Consider the following 18,902-nt stretch of genomic DNA (forward strand, 5'->3'; position numbering starts at 1 on the left):
TCAGTTTCATTTCCAATATTACAGCAAAATATTGGATGATGGTGCATGATATGGATTTTTATAAGCACTCATTCTGCACATATATACACTAAATATCAAACTGACAGTTATTGTGTAAAGCTGTGTATTGTTTTTTTTATGTCTAGTTTCATCACCAAGAAGGCTTCGCACCAAAGTCCTGAGCCCCACCAAGCTGCACGTGTCTTGGAAAGAACCCAAAGGACAGTTTGAAAGCTACAAAGTCGTTTACACCACACGGCCAGGTAAGATCCAGAACTGATCGTCTTTGCCTAGACTGTCTCCACCTGTTATTAATAGCTTCATCATTAGAAAAAAGGGAAATTGGTTTGGGTCTGACGGTGACTCTCACATTTAGTTGTGTTTAGCAATCAGCAGAGATTTAAAGCTTTGGCCACCGCCGGAGGCTGCTTACAAAGTCACACACATTTTATTTTCCTGCCACAGTGGGGTTTGACAGATTCACCATGTTAGTTTAAGATAATGGCTGTGCTGTGATTTTGTTAACAATCGCTTGCGGAGCCACAGAATGCGTCTTTTGTCTCTCGGCCCCCACCGTGAGCTGCTCGCTGCTCTCGCGCTGGCTGAGCAGCCGGCGCAGAGAGAAATCTCTCCCTGTGCTGACCTCCGGTGTGGCGCAGCGTGGCCCGTAAACTTTTCTCTACACTTCTCCTGACGGGAAAGTTGCTATACCTAGTGAGAAATTTGCTAAGTTGGGAGAGATGAAGTGATCTGAAGTGTGACATGACGACTGCTGTGAGAGCGGGACATCAGACTCCCAGACTGAAGATGTTTCTGCAGCTTTGTCTACCACGTGCTTCATCATTTGTAATAATAAAACAACAGTAATAAACTAGCAAATCATTTGAACATGACAATCCCACACCACACGCCACAGATGGAGCGCTTTCAGGCTTCACCTTCGCTCAGAGCTGCTGCAGAAACCTTCCAGTTTAGACTTGATTTGTCCGGGAAATTTGACGAGGAATTCGCAATCTTCTCTGCACGCTCCTGCCTGGTGTTCACACAGCTGCCCTCAGTCACACCTGAAAGCTGAGCAGTCCCACCTCTGTGATGGATTGGTTGTCTCGTGCTTTGCTCAAGGGTCCCTCAGCAGTGATTGCTGCAGGAAGGCGTGTCATTAAAGACCAATCACTGTGAGCAGAAGCAGTAAAAAGCTGCACCAGTTTTGTTCTAATATGACAAAAAAGTGCTCTGAAATGAAAAACAGATGCAGATTAATGCATCTGCAAATTAATATGGATAATGTCTTTTCATAAATCATGTTTTAACAATGCAGTATTTGTCTTTTGCTTGTGGGACAAAAAATTCTAGTTATGCACGACGGAGCACAGCAGTTGAACTTCTTCCCCTGAGGGGAAACAAATCGACCTTTTTATGCGGTTTTCGCTTGCATGCTGGTTCATAACTCACTGCGCAGAGAGACACGTAACCACACACAGGATCTGATACAACTGATACTGGAGCTGTTCGTGTGCCCAGTGTGGTAGCCTGTGGTTGATTGCGGCTGACATTTTATTGATTTATTGATTAAGGCTTTGACGAGTTTGGCTTTTACGGCTCTGTAAAACGACGTGCAGAACGCTGGTACGGCAAAGCTTTGGCTGAATCTGAAGTTTTATTGATGACAGTGGAATTTATTTTGTATCCAGTTCAGCTGTATGTGTGTGTACGTAAGTGAAGACTTCCCCACAGCAGCACTGTGCACCTCACATCCTCAGTAGTCGGTAAAAGGAGGAAGATTTATTTATTTATTTATTTATTCTGTTCTTTTTAAAAATTACTTCGTTTCGAATAAATTTGTAGAATTTCACTCACAAAACTGGAGCGCAGACGTCTCGGACGGTCTGTTCGGTCAGTCAGGAGCTACAGCTCAGCAACTCATTGCTTTATGTTGTATCAGACTGTAGCATGCTGATTTCTGTTGAAGACAAGTGACCAACACTGCTGAACTCATAGTTTTCAGGGGAGTACATGGTGATGTGGGACACTACATGTAAGTGTCCTTGGAAGTATTTGAATAGAGACGCACTGAAATTAATATATTTATTTATTTATAGTCAGTATGCACAAATGGAGTTGATAAATGAGAGTTTCCAGGACGACTCTGAAGTTGACTCGATGAGGATTTGTTTAAAGGGCAAGCCTGCATACGTTTTATCCAGGTGCACCTAATTAACTGGTAGCTGACTGTAAACTGGCACTATACTTACTTGGCTCTCACAGACTCTGTCATCCTGATGCAGCTTTTAAAATCAAAAGCTCTGCACTTCTTTTTTTATCTGAATTCCTTGAATCATGGAGCGTATGCTCTTTTTATTGCTTTTACACTTTAAAGGAAGGAATTCTTTGTCGCACGCTGACTGTAATTACAGCTGTAAAATGATGAGGTGTATATAGTTGTTGTATATAGTTCCTAAGCTACATTGTGATTATATGCATGAGTGGTATTACTCAGTTTCAAACTTGTGGCCAAGGCTTTTCAATCACTGTTAGTGGAAGCAGGTGCACTGCAGACATCTTTACTGTCGGTTTATATCCATGCAAAGCTTGAAAGCCTTGAATTTGAGTCATACTGTTGTTTGCAAGTGTTATTAGTTTATAAACTACGTAACATGTCATAAAGAGACTTTTATTTGGATGATATATGAGCCGTGTCAGCATCTTGGGAATGCATTTTATTTAAAATATATGATTCAATTTCTCCATAAACAATAAATTCTGGAAATTCTTTAAAAGACATAACAGTTTGGATCCCAGTGTGAGAGAAGATGAATGCTGGGTTTATTTTTAGAGTTGTTCCAGGTTTTTCTACCAACAAGTGTTAAATATAAAACTGCTTCGTGGGCATTCATCTGTCTAAATGAGAGAAGTTGTTTTATTTTCATCATTACAAAAATCACTTTGATTCAAAGCTTGTACGTCTAATTTAACACTGCTCAGCTCTCTTCAGAGTGCTGCCAAATAAATGCCAACACTTCCTCTGATTCAGGTTAATTTTAGGTGTGTCTCATTTGGTGGGGAGGATAAAAATGGATTAAGAAATGGAGAACACGAAGCCCTAATTAGAGTGTGTGTGTGTGTGTGTGTGTGTGTGTGTGTGTGTGTGTGTGTGCTTGAGCATGCTGAACTTGGAGAACAACTGTGTGTTCTCCCAGTGTTTTCCCAGGTGAACTGCAAAAAATGCTGTAAAAACTGGAACAGATTTGTGAACTCTTCTGTTGTTTCATTGTTATGATGAAAGTCAGCTGAAACACCCAGTTTGGAATCAGCTGCCACCAAACCAGTCAGCTTCAGGGATATTGAGTGGGTGTCCAGAGCTGAGAGGCAACATTTTTCTTAGAATTTCTTTACTTTTGCCGTTTCTCATCTGTCGTCTCGATGGATATTCTTTCCTCTGAGGGAGACATCAGGGTAAAAAGGGATATTTTATTGCAGTGGGAAAAGGTGCTGCTTTTAAAACTGTCAGCCCGTCCCCAAGTCCTGTTTCCGTTATGATGGAGAGTTACAAGGATTCGTTCAGTAACAGCACAGTTAAAATGTTCCCAAAGCACGTGTGGGCAGCATGAGGCGTCCTTCAGAGCATTTGTGAAGACATTATCAGAAAAGCTGTTTGGACGGGTTCTCAGCAGAGGAGAAAAATAGCTCCTACTCTTCGTCTCAGTGAAGTAGCACCTAAATGTACTAAAATCATAGTGCATGCATAACCAAATATAAATGGCAAAGAGTTGGTGGTAGTTGGGGCTACCTGTCAAAGCTACAGAAACTTCCTACAAACTTGGTCTTATTTCCAAAAGAATGTTGAATGTGTTCTCACTGAGACGGATGGAGCATATCTATAAGGCCAAAGATGCCATTGACTTAATTTCCAATATGCAGTTCAAATAGATTCAATGCTTTTCACAGTTCAGTTCAACACAACATAAATAAGAAACCATTTTCTTCTATGAGGAACAACTCTGCAAATATTGAACAGAACTCGAGCCGTCAGGTGACGAATGTTGAATAAGTACTTGGTGATGGTGGGGAGGAGAAACCGTGTTTAAAAGAAAAACAGATTCTGGGAGGGGCAGACATCTGATCGGGTGGAGGTGGGGAGAAAACAAAGGCGTGGAGAGATTACGGTCAACAAACATGAAATGCATGTATGGTAAATGGTTCTTATATAGATCTGCTCTCCTTGAGCACTCGAAGTACTTATACAACATGTCTCAGTCGCACTCCAATGGACGCATCGGAGATCTCGGATTTCAGTAGCCAAGGACACTTTAGCATCAAACCACCAACCTTCCCATTAGTAGATGACCTCCTCCATCTCCTGAGCTAGAGCCATCCCTGAAAAGTGAAGTAGCAAGAAACCCAAACAGTGTTTTGTATCATGCTGATCTCGGGTCTTTAATCATATGTTTAATGTTCAGAATATTGAATATTTTGGCCTTTTTTACCTATTGAGAATGTTTAAGTAGTGTTTTGACACTTTATGAGAGGAAAAGCTTCCATGGGTTTGAACCTTTGTTTCTCGAGTTATCTCACTGCCTGATGCACAAGTCGACTGTAGCCTTGATTTTGAAGGTGAAGTCAACCTGCTCGTGTTGCTGTCAGCCAATGGCTAAGTAAACCTGTAGCTTTTGGTGTGGCTTGAATGTCTATTTGATCATAGTAATAGAGAAAAAGTCAGATAAGGTGCAGTACGCACGGGCAGCTTTCCCCTGACACTCTAAGGTAGAATCGGGCGGATGGAGGGAATGACACAGGAATACAAATGGAGCGAGATACTAGAAGCCAGGATGGAGGGTAGAGCTGGAGAGGCAGGAAGAGAGAGCAAATGGAAAGAAGGATGTTGGATATAAAACTGAAAAGAAGCAGATCCAGAAAAAATCTCTGTAGCTCCTGTCAAAGAAAGAAAAACATGTTCATAACGTGTTTCTCTTTTTGTTTGTATTTTCAGACAATGGCTCTGTTTCCATTTGGTGATTAAACCGAAGGCTTACTTACTGTTGTACATCGTTCTTGTGGCGCTGCATGAAGGGTTGGGCAGTACGCACACAATCCTGTTCTGGAAAGCAATTCAAAATCACCTAATTGGAATTTGTTTTAAGCTGCAAAAAACTTGCAAGCCAAAGGGCCAAAATGAAGAAGTCCGATGAAAGACACCTGGCAGACTCTTAATGAACCAAACAGAGACGGGAATAATGCATCCTGTTACACGATCAGGGTGCACAGCCCGTGGTGTGTGGATGGGAAAAATGGAAACTTGCTGGTAGATGACTAGCAGGAAGCAATCCCAGAGCAGGTGCTTGGTAATGCAGAAATTAGTTGTAAACAGGAATGTAGACAAAGTGTAGACACGTTTTTAAAATTAATGTTAAACAACAGAGTATAAGCATGTAACAAGCCCTGTGATCGGCATAAAAGTGAAATAATAAAGGTACTGGAAGGCTAGGTGCACAGCATGATAGAGGTGGCAAAGTAAAGACTGTATGGGAGGCTGAACAGAGGAAGAAGAAAGCCAGGAGAGGTGGAGGTGGAGGTGGAGTGAAATATTCTGTTGCTCGACTTCAGGTCACCACAGGAAGGTGAGGAAGAGAGTTTAGGCTGATGAGCATCAGGGGTGATCTGTGACAATAGGATAGCAGCAAGAGTGGAAGGGAAGACTTACAAGATGGTAGTGGGACCTGCAGTGATGCATTGTTTGGTGACTGTGGCACTGCAAAAAAAGACAGGAGACCAAGCTGGAAGAGATGAAGATTTTTCATAAGATTTTCACTGGAAGTGACCAGAATGGACGAGATCAGAAAGCAGTGCGTCAGAGGAACAGCTCAGTTCGAGCGGTTTGGAGATGAAGCCAAAGAGGCATGGGTGAGATGGTTTGGACATGTGCAGAGGAGGGATAGTGGGTATGTTGGACAAAGGATGCTCCAGTGATGGAGCTGCCAGGCAGGAGGAGGAGAAGAAGGAAGCAGAGAGAAGATTCGAGGATGGAGTGAAGGAGAACACGAAGAGCTTTGGTCTGACCGAGGAGGATGAGATGTCGGCGGCCCCTATAGCAACCATGAGAAAGAAATGATTCTAAAAGTCCTGCGAGTTAGTAGGTGTGTGTTCCTGGTTACTTATTCACTGAGCTCAATTATCAAAGAGGCAGACGACTAAATTAGACAAAACAGCCAAACGGCGATGGGCAGCCACAGACCTCCCGCCCCACTCTTATATATGATAACATAGAGACACAAGTTCCCTTTAAGCACAGACAGGCCTTTCTCATTTCTCACACATTGTGCTGTAGGCCGAGGATGCTTTCAGCTTCTCAGTCGTGAACACTGCAGCCTCACAAGCTTCATGGCTTTTTATACAGTCTTACGGGTTTCCAAATAGCCTTGACATTTTACCAGAGCATGATGCCCTTATTTCTGAAATGTGCTCACACAGGCTCGCTTTGCAACATGTTGCCTAAGGAAGTGCTTAGTTTTGAAGAAAAGGATAAAAATTATTTCTAAAAAGTAACTGAAAGTGCAGGGATGACTGAGTGCCTTCTGGGCTCAGTGCAGGAAGCAAATGACGGGAACGATCATCTTCACGCCGCAGGCCGCCGGTGTCGGTGCGAGGGTAATGAAGGTGGAAAAGCAGCGACTGAGCAGCAGTTAATTTTCTTAATCAGCAGGGATGTTTTTGTAGAGCTCTGCCGAATGGTTTTCATCAGGCTCGTCTATTCCTGGTTGAGCCCAAGACTCGAGTCATTTACCTTTTTACTTCCAAAATGTGAAACAAACCAGTTATTATTTAATTGAATTCAAATGTCTTCAAGGTTGAAGATGCTGTTTTTGTCAGTCAAAGGTTCAAGGAAGCAGTTGCTATTGAAAAAGCGCCGTATCGTGTTGGTTTTTGCTGTCAGTCAATTTGAAGGAGCAGCTGCTGCAGAAGAAATTAGATTTGGTAACTGACAGTTTAAGATTTATGAATCCCGACGGGAACATTTGTTCTCCAGCAGCAGGAAAAGTACGAGAAATGAACAGAAGGAAAAGTGGCTAATTTTAATTAAGCCTCATTAAAAAAAGGCAAAGAAAGAATAAGCACTTTTCTTACATCACAAATTCTTAAACTAATTAGCATGTGCTACTCTGATGATCTTGGACTGCTCAGTAAATATCCGATAGTCTCTCTCAAGCCAGGAAGCAAAAACCTACACTGCACAGTCAATTTGCAAACTGCTGACTTCTGCCAAAACTTTCTCCTGCTGCTACAGCAAAGCGCGTTTGGCAGAATCGGATGCTAAACACATACTCTTTATTTGATTTTTATTTACAGTCTGTTACATTTTTGCTCACATCCTCGGTTTACACTTCTCCCCTCAGCTTTTGAAGCCAGCGGCTTCTCAATATTTCTTGGGCAATTTAAGAGATCGTTTTAGCATATTTTGAGAATGCACAGCGGTGTGTGGCAGGTGTGTACGCTTCACACATGTAATGACGGCCGAGAGACACTGAACTCAAAGAGTTCAACACGGGGTCAATGGCAATCTCATCACACCAGCATCTTCATCAGAAGTCATCTGCTTGTGTAAAGTGTCCTTGAACAGCCCCAATTTGTTCAAGCACATTAAATACTCGAGATTCAGTAAAGGACCAACAGACGTTACGCTCTTAAAACTGATATCACTCAAAGTTAAAAAGAGTCCCACTTGGTGCGGCTGCTTGATCATCTGCCCTCGAGTAAGACACTCATGTGTATGTGAACAGAAGCAAGTCTGTGAAGCCTCGACTAAAAGCCTGCATGAATTATATGTTCTGCTCTGCAGATTTACTAAATGATTGACCTTTTTGACAAAATTCATTGTTAATCTGATAATAAAAAGTGAAAGTCAGAGGGTAAATGCAAAGCTTCAGCATGGGAGTCCTTACAGGTAACATTTTGAACTGCAATTCATTTTTGTAAAAAATTAAAAAATATATAATGTAATATAAAATATATAATCCTTCATAAAGCAATAACCTTTATGCATTCTTGTTAACGCGGACCAGCACACATTTTTGTGCATTGTAAAGCTAATATTACACAAGCATTGCTGTACAAGGATGAGCCAAAAATAGGAAAAAGTAGCTTTGACCCCACAGATGCAGTTCACAGATCTGAAAGCATTTGCTCAAGGCTTTTTCACCGGTTAGTTTCAGCACAGCTGAACAGACGATTATTCATGCAGCTGCAGATATTTGTCTGCCCTGTGCGTGAGTCACAGGTTAAACTGCCTTCATGGCCAAAAGGAGCCCAGAATATTGTAGCGGTGCAACAGTGCTGGTGCCAAGTCAACTCAGTGGTTTGTAAATTTGGAAGTAGAGAAAACTGAACAACATGAGGTTGTTTTTTGGTCAGTCCAGAAATTCACATCTATTTTTTCTTTTTACTTAATCATCTGTGATGACCTCATCATAGAACAAATTACAGCTGTTACACAAATGAAATTTACTTTTAAGCTTAGCCGTAGTCTTTGCCCTGTCAGGCTCTTTCTGCATACATCTGTATTTATGTGGGCTGTGTGTTGTATTACCAGCTGTGTCCATGAACATGTTAAATGTAAAAAGAAATGTAAAGAAACCCCAAACAAACCATTATTTATAATGCACATCTGAAACACACATACTGTGGATGGATATTTAGCCTGAAAGTTTAATTTCAGACATTAAAAATAAAAGTTTTGATGTCCAAGTTTTGAAGCTCTGCATAGATCTTTATGCTCCTGAACAGGCGTTGTGTTGAATTTACTACATAATTACATGGAAATTACTGAAGTTGTACAATCTCTGCAAAGTGATTGTCACACTACGAGGGAGGCAGGCACTGAAAATTATTCTGCCAAATCTACTTTAATTGTAAGGTGAGAGTTACAATAGAAAGAAAATGAAAGGTAATGAAGCGTTTTTTGTATTTCAATTAGTTTTTGTGCAGCAGAGTGAGGTCTTTGTTCAGCAGTCTTACTAAAGACACTCGACACAACACAGAATCCTCCTGAAATTCCCGATAATATACTTTCGCTGTGTGACCGACGGTCTTGTTGTCCGAAATGACACTGAATTTTTTTCTTGACACTAAAAAGGTCAAACAAAGCCAGATTTCTATTGCCATGCAGTCCGACCGTCCACCTGTGTGAGGTGATTTATTGATTTAGGTATGTTTTATCTTCACTGGTTTAAACACAGCCTTAAAATTCAGGTTGTGTCGTGTTGTGAAATAAGCAGAGTCCTGCAGGATGAGCTCGTACCCTCGCCGACTGAGAGCTGCACAGACATCCTGTCCTCACAGTGTTTGTGGATGCTATCACTGTTGAATTAACCCCATTTCTGTGGCAGCTGTTTGGACCTGTTTACAACTGATTTTATAAATCTTGGCATATCTTTGGCTTAACCCTCATGTCAACAATGCTCTCTCTATTAAAACGACTGGCTAACACCCTGCCTATTCTAAAGTAAATGGTCTATGTTACCCTACAGTAGGTTTTAGACAATGAAAGTCATGTATAAAAGAAGACTTGCAACTGAGCTCGTTAACTCGTCAGGAAAATGTTTACTGAGATGAGACTTGAGTCATTTTCTCATAGACCTCTGTATTGTTTCGTCAACAGAAGAGTCGCCTCATGGAGGCCGTTTATAACAGCTGCAGCTTAAAGAAACTTAACTGAAACTTTGGCTTCACTTCTCCGATCCAGAGGCTGGGTCGGTTTTTATCATACAGAGTCTATCCGTTGACTTGAATGCATGTGGGGGTGAGGTTTAATATGCAAACTGAAACAATGAGAAAGGACCGCACACCCGCAGTGTGGGGTGTGTGTGTCTTGCTTGTAATTATCAGTCTTGAGTGTTTGTGGTTTTTCTTTAACAGGCGGAGAGCAGAAGGTGGTTCAGGCTTCAAAGCAGGAACCAAAACTGGTCATCGAGGACTTTGATCCTTCTAAAACTTACAACTTTAAGATCATTGCAGTCCACGAGGGGCAGGAGAGCAAACCTCTTCAGGGCAAACATGAAGGTAAGAGACTGACTCCACTCATCAGTAAATCTGTTGCTTCAGGAATCCTCCAGCTGATTTCTGATTGGACAGTTTGATTGATGTAATTGGAGTTGTAAAATTAAGAGAACTGAAACGTTCCGAAACGTTGAACGTCGCAGTCGCACCGAATCAGACACACAACTGCCTCGGAGTTGATTACACTGTGACACCAAATTGCACTTTTGGCTCCAATCAGTGATGTCACAGCAGGTGCTTTCCATCAGCTGTGATTGGCAGAATACCTGCTGTGACATCACTGATTGGGGTGTGGCCACAAGAGCACACTTTACAGTTCAAAACACTACAGACCAGTGCAGCAGCTCTCGTGTAATCTTGTGTTGTGAACATGATGAAAACACGTGTGCCCCGAACCCGACCTCCTTTGTTCTGTAAGAACGTCTTATATGTTATTTAAGCTGCATCGTTGGATCCCGAAAGGTTCTGTTCATCCGGACGTAGCGTTATTGTTGGAAGACGAGAGCAAAGCAGCGAAGAATTCAAATAGCCGCCTCATCTCAGTGTTTCGGTTTTGAATACAGAGCTGAGTGTTTACTTAGTTTCAGTCATTGACATTCAGCGACCTGCTGGTATTTACTTGCTTTCATGCTGTGCTTTAGGAAAACAACGCTTTTAAACCTGATGCTGAATGTACATATCCACAGGTGCTGAGTGTTTCCAGGATTCATGTCAGGCTACAAAAGCCCTTTTGACTCAGCATTTAGAATACCGCTCTGCTCTCCAGAGCGGACGAAATGGCGTTATATAACTGTGTCCTGACGTCTTCGATTCACAGCTCTGACTAATGTTCTGTTGTTGCACTGAAACTCTGATGTGCTGTGTTTGGTTTTCACCGGTGCTGATGTTGCTCATTATAACCAAACTCTACCCCACGTCGGACTCGTCTGTCCAGAGAGCATTGCTCGGTCTTGTGGGTTGTTCAGATGCAGCTTTGCAAATGTGGCGTGTTCTTTTAGAGAGAACCGGCTTTCTCTTGGGAACCCTTCCCGACAGGCCATGACCTGTTCAGTCTTTTTCTAATTGTGCTGTCATGAACATTTAACATGCTAGCTGAGAACCTTAGAGTCTGACATGTAGCTCTCAGTTTCTCTGAGCATTTTGCAGCCTGACCTTGGGTTGAATGTAATAAAATGTCCACGCCTGAGGAAGCACACAGCTGGATGCTCCAGACAAGCAAACCTCTGCTTTTATAGAGGAGCTCACACCTGCTGATTATCAGATAAACACTTGCATTTGAATGACTGGCTGCTGCGAAGGTTGTGTGTATTATTTAACACATGTTGTCATATGTCGACGCACGCATCGAGTCCTACCATTCGTTAATGTTGTTTTTTGCATCATGTGTTATTTCTTCCAGCTCAGCAATCGGCTGTTGAAATGGCTCCATCCCACGGGAGAAAAAACAGCAGCGTCACACAGGAGAACAATGAGATCTCAGAAGGTAAGGTCTTCAGCAGGGAGACGGGAGATGACCCAGGTGAACAGACACAGTGAAATGATAAAGATACAGCCGTCTGCTGAAAGTCTCGAGTAAGGTGCAGTGACAGAAGATGATTCGCTGAAATACCGTTACAGGAAGACAACCTGCCGTTCCTCAAGAACAAGTTTGAAGAAGAGCAGTTTTCAAAGTATCTTGTAACAGATTCAGGATCAAGATTTCATATCAATGGAAGATGTCGTCTCCGACCTTGCAGCTGCTCCTCTTCTGGCAGTTTTAAACTGATTTCATGCAGGAAGCTTCGTTTTTAGTAGCTGAAGATTTTGACTGAGAACAAAGACCGACTGACACAACAGCAGGTAAGTGTGAAGCTGCAGAGGGCTCTGATTTTTGCCACAGTGGTGCTGTGGCTGAGTCACCGGATAAATCCTGATCCGTCCGTTTCAACGACACCGCCGTTTCACGATGTGTCAAGATTACTGTTCTGTGAATGTAATACTTCTGCAAATTGCACAGTGATTGTCAGTGAGACATACCCAAGGAAATGGAGGGAAAGGAAATGAAATGGCACAAAAATGGGAATTTAAGCAAGAGCCTCCAACAAACAGGAAATGAATGGAGAGAGGAGTGCGGTAAACAAGCCAATTGTAATTTTTGGTAAGTGGCGCATGCTGAGGCAAACAATCAGATGCCACAAAAAGGAAAAAATCTTTAATTTCTTTATGTACAGCAAAATGCAGGAAACTCAGTTTTGTTAGAGCTGTAATTTAAATTTCTACCTCAGAATATATCAGAACTGTTCTTCAAATCTTTTTCTCATTTTGAAAATGTGTTTGTATTCCTGCTGTATTGTGATGAAATAATGAGTATCTTTTCTTTTCTTTTTCCTGTGAGTGCTATGCTGTGAATGTGTTTAGCACAATGAAGTCGACAAAATATAATAGGACTGCAAAAATGGAAAAAGTCTGCACACTAGTTGGATCAAATGTAACAGAAAGCCTATATATATATATATATATATATATATATATATATGTATATATATATATAGATATATATATCTATATATATATATATGTATATATATATATAGATATATATATCTATATATATATATATATATATATATATATATATATATATATATATATATATATATATATCTATATATATATATATCTATATATATCTATATATATATATATATATATCTATATATATATATATATATATATATATATATATATATATATATATCTATCTATATAATTTTTTTATTTATTTTTTTGTGGTCTGACACAAAAAATAGAAACAAAATGTCTGGATGTGTGAACGCTGCTAAACAACAGATGCAATAAACCTATTTTCAGTGGAACTCGGTGAGCATTGTTCTTTAAATCCTGCAGAATCTCTCCTTTGCTGTGAAACCTGATATTTTGCTGTGTTCCTTTGCAGCTTTTCAAAACGTGATTTGAACATTTGTGCGATTGGTTTTGTGTTTTGAAGACCTGAACTGAAGGAATGGTGTTAATGATGGTGGGGTGAGACTTGTGGCAGCCGGTTAGACACCAGTTTAAAACCCAAATTACAGCTTTTGCTTTCAGAGTTGTAACAATGGAGAAAAACACTTGACGTTTCTTTCTTTATCTTTCTTTTCTTTTTTTTTTTTGGACAGTTAAATCTATGCTTAACCACTTTGTGCATTTTATCTCTGTCACATTTTTTGGAGCAGGTAAAACTGAATCTGTACAGAAGAAGGAAAAATAATTTGCAACGAGCTCTAACTTTATTACTTCATCCTTTTCCATGAATTCATCTGCTGGACTTTTTATTCTTCCCTCAGCACTGTCAGGAAAGCTTTGCTGAACTGTTTGTTGTTTTTTGGGGTTTTGTCTAAGGTTTAATTCAGTTCTTGGTTTTCTCATCTTGTAACTCGTGTTGTTTGAGAATCATAGATTAAGACTTGAGAAGATCTTAATCGTTCTCATGGAGAATTTAAACTGATGCAGCAGCACATGCAAAGGTTTAACATCTGATGCTGATTGTCATACACCCGCGTTTAGTACCACAGAATTAAAAGCTCGGTGTTATTAAGGGTTTACAGCCACTATTGTTGGTTTGTTTGTTACAGACCATGAAAAGAGGAAAAGGTGTTAAAACTCCCGTAGCTTACAGCGGTGCTGTTGTGCCAATTTCTGTTCAGCATGATTCACACAATACTGGTTTATCTCATACGAGCCCTCCCAGTTCATCCTGTACCTGAGGCCGCTGTTCTTACACCCCGGGCTGTAGCTGCTGTCTGTGTAATGACCACTCAGTGAGTCTTCACTCAAACTGTGCTCAAGGTCAAATTTGTTGTTTTGTTGTGAACTGTGATGGATTGTGAGTCAGAAGAGCTGCACAAAAAAAGGAAAGTGTAATATTTATGCTGTAAATTAAACCACTGAGGTTATTGGGACATTTAGGCTCTGAAAGATGGGAAATCAGTGAGGACAGCTGCTTCAACACTTGGACAGTATGCTGGTTAAAGTGATCGTGTGATGCAAATGTGACTGATGTAAAGCGTGAGAACCCTTGTTGTTTGGCAGGTGACTTTGTAGACTGTGACTGTTCTGTGAAGTTAGTGATACGTGGAGATGGTGAGGAACAAAGATGTTAAGTACAGCCAACAAATTGCTTTTCTCAGATTACTTAGTGCTGCGAAATTGTGATTCTTCATTTTCTTCTTTCTGCATCCGTCATGTTGCCAGTTTGAATTCTCACCTCATCCTTATGTTAAAATAAGATGGGAGAGAAGAGTTACTGTAATTCATACGGTGTTTTGGAAAGTGTGTCACATTATTCCACGAGCAGTCGGGTTGATGCAGGTTCTCGTTTGTGTGTTTTTGGCTTTACTCTTTTTCTTTCTGTATCTCACCTACGACCTCTTTGTCAGCTTCTCCTGCAGTTTACCATCAGTAGGAGCTCTCAGTGGAGGAGGCAGGTCATTAGTATAGGAGTGAGAGTGAGGTGGGAGTAAGTAGAGTAAGAGTCGATGGTGTTTGCCAAAGATGCCATGGTGCAGCATGTCCTCGGGTCCGGCAAGAGTAGTTACTGTTTGGGTCATTAAAGGAAGTTACAGTTACAGTTTTGTTAATTTATGCAACTACAAAATTTACCAAGCGATTGTAGCGAGGAGCAAACTGAGCTGATCGAGGTGATCCGTGTTCTAATCCTCACCTGTGGTCAGTGAGAAAAGGAGGTCACAGGTACCAGCACCAAATATGAGTCTGCAGGGCGGTAGGATAGAGGCTGACAACAAAGATGCTGAAGGAGCGAACCAGCTGTGGTGGTTCGGGCATCTGATGTCCCGGGTGCTTCCCAATGGAGACCCAGGGTTAGGAGAAGCTGTCCTGCCAACCTGGGAACACCACAGAATTCCCTATAAAACACTGAAAAACATTGCTGGGAAAGAAGCTGTCTGGAGTATCCTGCTTAACCTCGCAATTCAACACAGCTTCAGATACGCAGAAGAAATTAAAGCTCAAAGTAGCAGAAAACAGGCAGAAAAGTCCAAATGCGTCTGGTTTATGTGCAAATGAAATGCTAACAATCATTCTGACCTTTTAAATTTGACTTAATGAGTCACTTATCACAATTAAATCAATTAAGCTTCTGTCAGCATAAAAACGTCTTTTAAGCATTAAGTGCAGCCTGGCTGTTTTGTCTGTTTATGTATGCTTACTAAGAGCTGCAAGCCAGACTCATGAATACAGACACTGACAAACCAACTCTACATTTATATGCCATCAGTCTTTATGCTCATTTGATCATTTGTAATAGTTGGGTTTGTTTTTTCTGGTAATGAGTGAGAGTTTACATAAACCTGCAGTACAGCTGCAGTGAACGCACTTTCCCCAAAACTTCCTTCATGTAGTCCTCCTCCACTCTCACCTCTTATAATCACTTATCTGATTTAAGTCCCAGCAGAAATGAGCAAATTAAACTGATCATTCTTTCTCTTCTAGTACAGTCGCTGTCACAGTTTCATGTTTTAGTGCAGTTTAAGGTTGCTGGGAGCTGTGAATTTATTACTTCTGAATATATTTTCCAGTTTTTTGATAAGAGCTCAGCTTTTTCTCTTAAAACCAAAATGTCTGAGCTGGTGGAAATGTTTGTTTTTGTCTTCTGTGTCGATTTAAATTTCTCAGGATTTTTATGGTTGATCGTCTCAGTGAAATGGCACATCTGCTGACTGCGAGGCGACTTTTATAGTCAGTAGATGCTGCTAATACGCCTAATATAACTGACATTTGTGTGTCGTCATGGTGAAGTGCCCTCAGTGCTGATCCTATCTAGTCTACTTTTTATCAAACTGTATCGTGAGCTGGGTAGAATCAGCAGCTTCTCAGCATCATACTGCACTCTGGTTTTGACCTTTTTAATTCAGTTCCTTTACATTTTCTTTGTTATATGATCAAACTCAGGTTTATTCCAGGCAGATCAACAGTTCACAGTGTCATCAGCTCCACATCCACCCGGCAAATTTCAGTATTTAAGTTGCTTTACCCCAGTCGCAGTCACTAAACATCTGCAGCCAACTGGCAACCCACTTCCACTCCAGCTCCTTCTTTCTGTGCTGTTAACAACTTAACGCCATGTCTGCTCTCACTCGTTCTCTGTGGGTGTCTTGTTGCTGGTCTAACTCAGCCTTTGCATGTATGGACATGGAAGGATGAGGTGGTGGAGGTCGGGGTCGGGGGTGGTCAGATGGAGTTTGTAGTTTTAATCCTGCATAAAATGTAAGACTCAGTCATCCTTTGGTTCAGTGCTTGTGTAACAGACCTACTTGACCCATATTTAAATACTGGTTGTTTGAATGTTTTCCATGTCTTCATGTAATTCTCCTGATTTATCTTTGATTTTATTCATTATTTAATGTCAAAGGACTTTTTTCAGCATCTTTAGTTCATAGAAATGGTAGGATAGTGGGGCTGCTTTCAGAATTAGTAGGTATTTATCAATTGAATTCATTCAACATGCACTAAAACATAAATCAATATTTGTTGTATTTCTCAAGGTGCTTGGCAGGTAAGCTGTTCATCATCTTGGAGAGCGTACTTCAGTGCTTCTGTGGGTTTAGTCTGTCTCCATGTCCTCCGTCTCTTCATGTAGTTCCAGACTCCATGATGTTGAGATCAGGGCTCTGTGGGGGCCAGACCATCTGTTGCAGGGCTTCTTGTTGTTTTTGTCACTGTAAGTTTGTTTTCCTGCTGCAGAATAAATTTGTACCGGTTAGATGCTGCCTTCTGCTGCTGCAAAACAAATAAGAAACCATAAATCTGAAATGCTGAACATTCAAAGTAAATATTCATAATTAGCCTGTGCGTGTGGCGTTTTGTGGAGTAGTTTGTTTGTGTACATGGACAGGATTTTTGTTTTTTTATGCACAACGTGGCCCGTATCATTTGCATCTTGTTGCTCAGCAATATCTGATGCTGAGAGACAACAGTCACTTTGTTTAAAGAGGGACCGATTCCACATTTTGGTGTAGGACAGGTGGTGGTGGAGTAATTCATGAGAACACCAGCCTGCATGATGAAAAATCATGCTTACCCAGTGCAACTGAACGTGCATCTATGAGCTGTGTGATGAGTGGGAGGAGTTTCACTATTGTGTCACGTGTGATGCCCCCCTCCACAAGAACATGTTGCCCATTAACGCATCTGTACCTGGATTTACTTGAATTTTGTAGAATCAGTCGTGTGTGTTTGTGTGTCTCTCAGGTGTGTGTCAGGTTTGTGTGTCATCTGCTCTAACTCGCTGTGGGTGTGGGTGAGGGTGGGGGTTGTGGGGGTAGAGAAGAGCCAAGCGCTGATTAAAAACACTGAGCTTTTTATACGACTCCAAATCACAAACAACTTCTTCACCCCCTCCCTCCAAACTCTCACACAATCCTTGAAAACTCCACAATCATCACCTCCACCTCTCCTTTTCATCAGCCCTCCACTTTTTCTTTGCCGAGTGCTATCTCTGGTGGAGCAGTTATTTCTCTCTCATCTCTTTTTCTCATTACTCTGTTCGATTTCTGGTCCTTTGCCACTTTTTGGCTTATTTTTTTCTTTCTCTTTGTCCCCTCCCTGTTCTCCTTAACCACCCTGTTCTTCTCTTTATATCTGAACTATGACCCTTAATCATCACTGTATCTAGTAAGAGTGCCTCCTTTACAGACATGAAACCCACACCTGTAGTCACCTTTGTAAAAACATGGCCACCAGGCGCAAACAAGCATTCAGAAGCTGAAAACATGGAGCATTTGTTTTCTTCTTCTTTCTGACTGCTGTAATCAATACTGCATAGATATGTATGCTCCCTCTGGTAATTATAATAAAACCTGCAGATCACATTCTCAGTACTACTCGGTGTACGTATATGGTGACTTCAGTTTCTTGGACTGAAATGTTTTCCTTCCTCTCTTTTCACCCATCTCGGCACCATTTTTGTTTCCCTCCACCCTTTTCTCCCTCTTTTCCCGCAGCTTCACCTCTCTCTCTCTCGTTCTGCTTTTTCATGCTCACAGCTGACGCTCTCCTCCTTGCCCACACTTGCTGAATACCTCAGCTATAGCCTCACAGGCCTGTTCTTGGGCTCCTGCCTTGTTGCTGATGAGACCTTTAACAGCTGTCTGCTTGCAAGGCTGTCAGTCTGAAGCTTTGGCTGCTTGTTCATCTGCTGGTGTTGTTTTGTAGGTCTTCTCGTCTTCACGCTTGGCTCTGCACGGGTCCCCTAGGTGGTCACAGAACAGGTCTTACTTCCTTCTAAGACTGGCAGCTCTACATGTCTTGGAGGAAAATCGAAACCTTCAGTATTTCGTACTCGGCCCTGTACGCCTCAGCGATTGCCTTAAAGAGTTTGCAGTTGGTCTTTGACAGAAGGTGGTTTTAATTAACTTCACAGCAGAAACAATTATAACAGCGGTTACTAAGAAAACACTTCCTGAAGCACGGCATACTTCTCCAATGTTCACCCATCTAATTCAGATAATAATAATAACACTGAGGTTTCTGTTTGCAATCAAAACCTCAGCAGATATCTGATGCATTAAAAATACACAGCTGCTGTACAGTTGTTATGAATGCAGAAATAAGAGCTATAGTTCTTATTTCATGTTAGTTTTTAAACCAGGCTGTAAATATCCTTCTCTGAGTGACCCTCAGGTGGCCGTTTGAGGAACTGCAGCTTCTTTCCTGAAGGTTTGGGCTTAATTACTCTGAAGAAGGATAATTATAGAAATATCCTTTAAGAGGGAGTTATTATAGTATGGTCCTCATTTCAAGCCTTCCTCGGAGATGGTGGGTTGTTTAATATTGATGGGTTTTTTCCTCTGTATCTTGCA

General features: G+C 41.3%; 1 protein-coding gene across 6 annotated transcripts in view; it reads left to right on the top strand.

The window, feature by feature from the left end:
* col14a1b (collagen, type XIV, alpha 1b) overlaps positions 1-18,902 on the top strand; it is a 174,370-nt gene that overhangs the window by 11,099 nt on the left and 144,369 nt on the right. For 5 of the 6 annotated variants that reach the window (XM_019350851.2, XM_019350853.2, XM_019350850.2 and 2 more), the window contains 3 exons: positions 147-263; positions 9,907-10,050; positions 11,447-11,530. The exons of the other annotated variant lie outside the window; for it this stretch is intronic. In XM_019350851.2, coding sequence (XP_019206396.1) covers positions 147-263; positions 9,907-10,050; positions 11,447-11,530 — 345 coding nt within the window. The remainder of the gene's footprint in view (positions 1-146; positions 264-9,906; positions 10,051-11,446; positions 11,531-18,902) is intronic. 6 annotated transcript variants of the gene reach the window in all.

Source organism: Oreochromis niloticus, linkage group LG22 (assembly GCF_001858045.2).
Source record: "Oreochromis niloticus isolate F11D_XX linkage group LG22, O_niloticus_UMD_NMBU, whole genome shotgun sequence".
Taxonomy (NCBI): Eukaryota; Metazoa; Chordata; class Actinopteri; order Cichliformes; family Cichlidae; genus Oreochromis; species Oreochromis niloticus.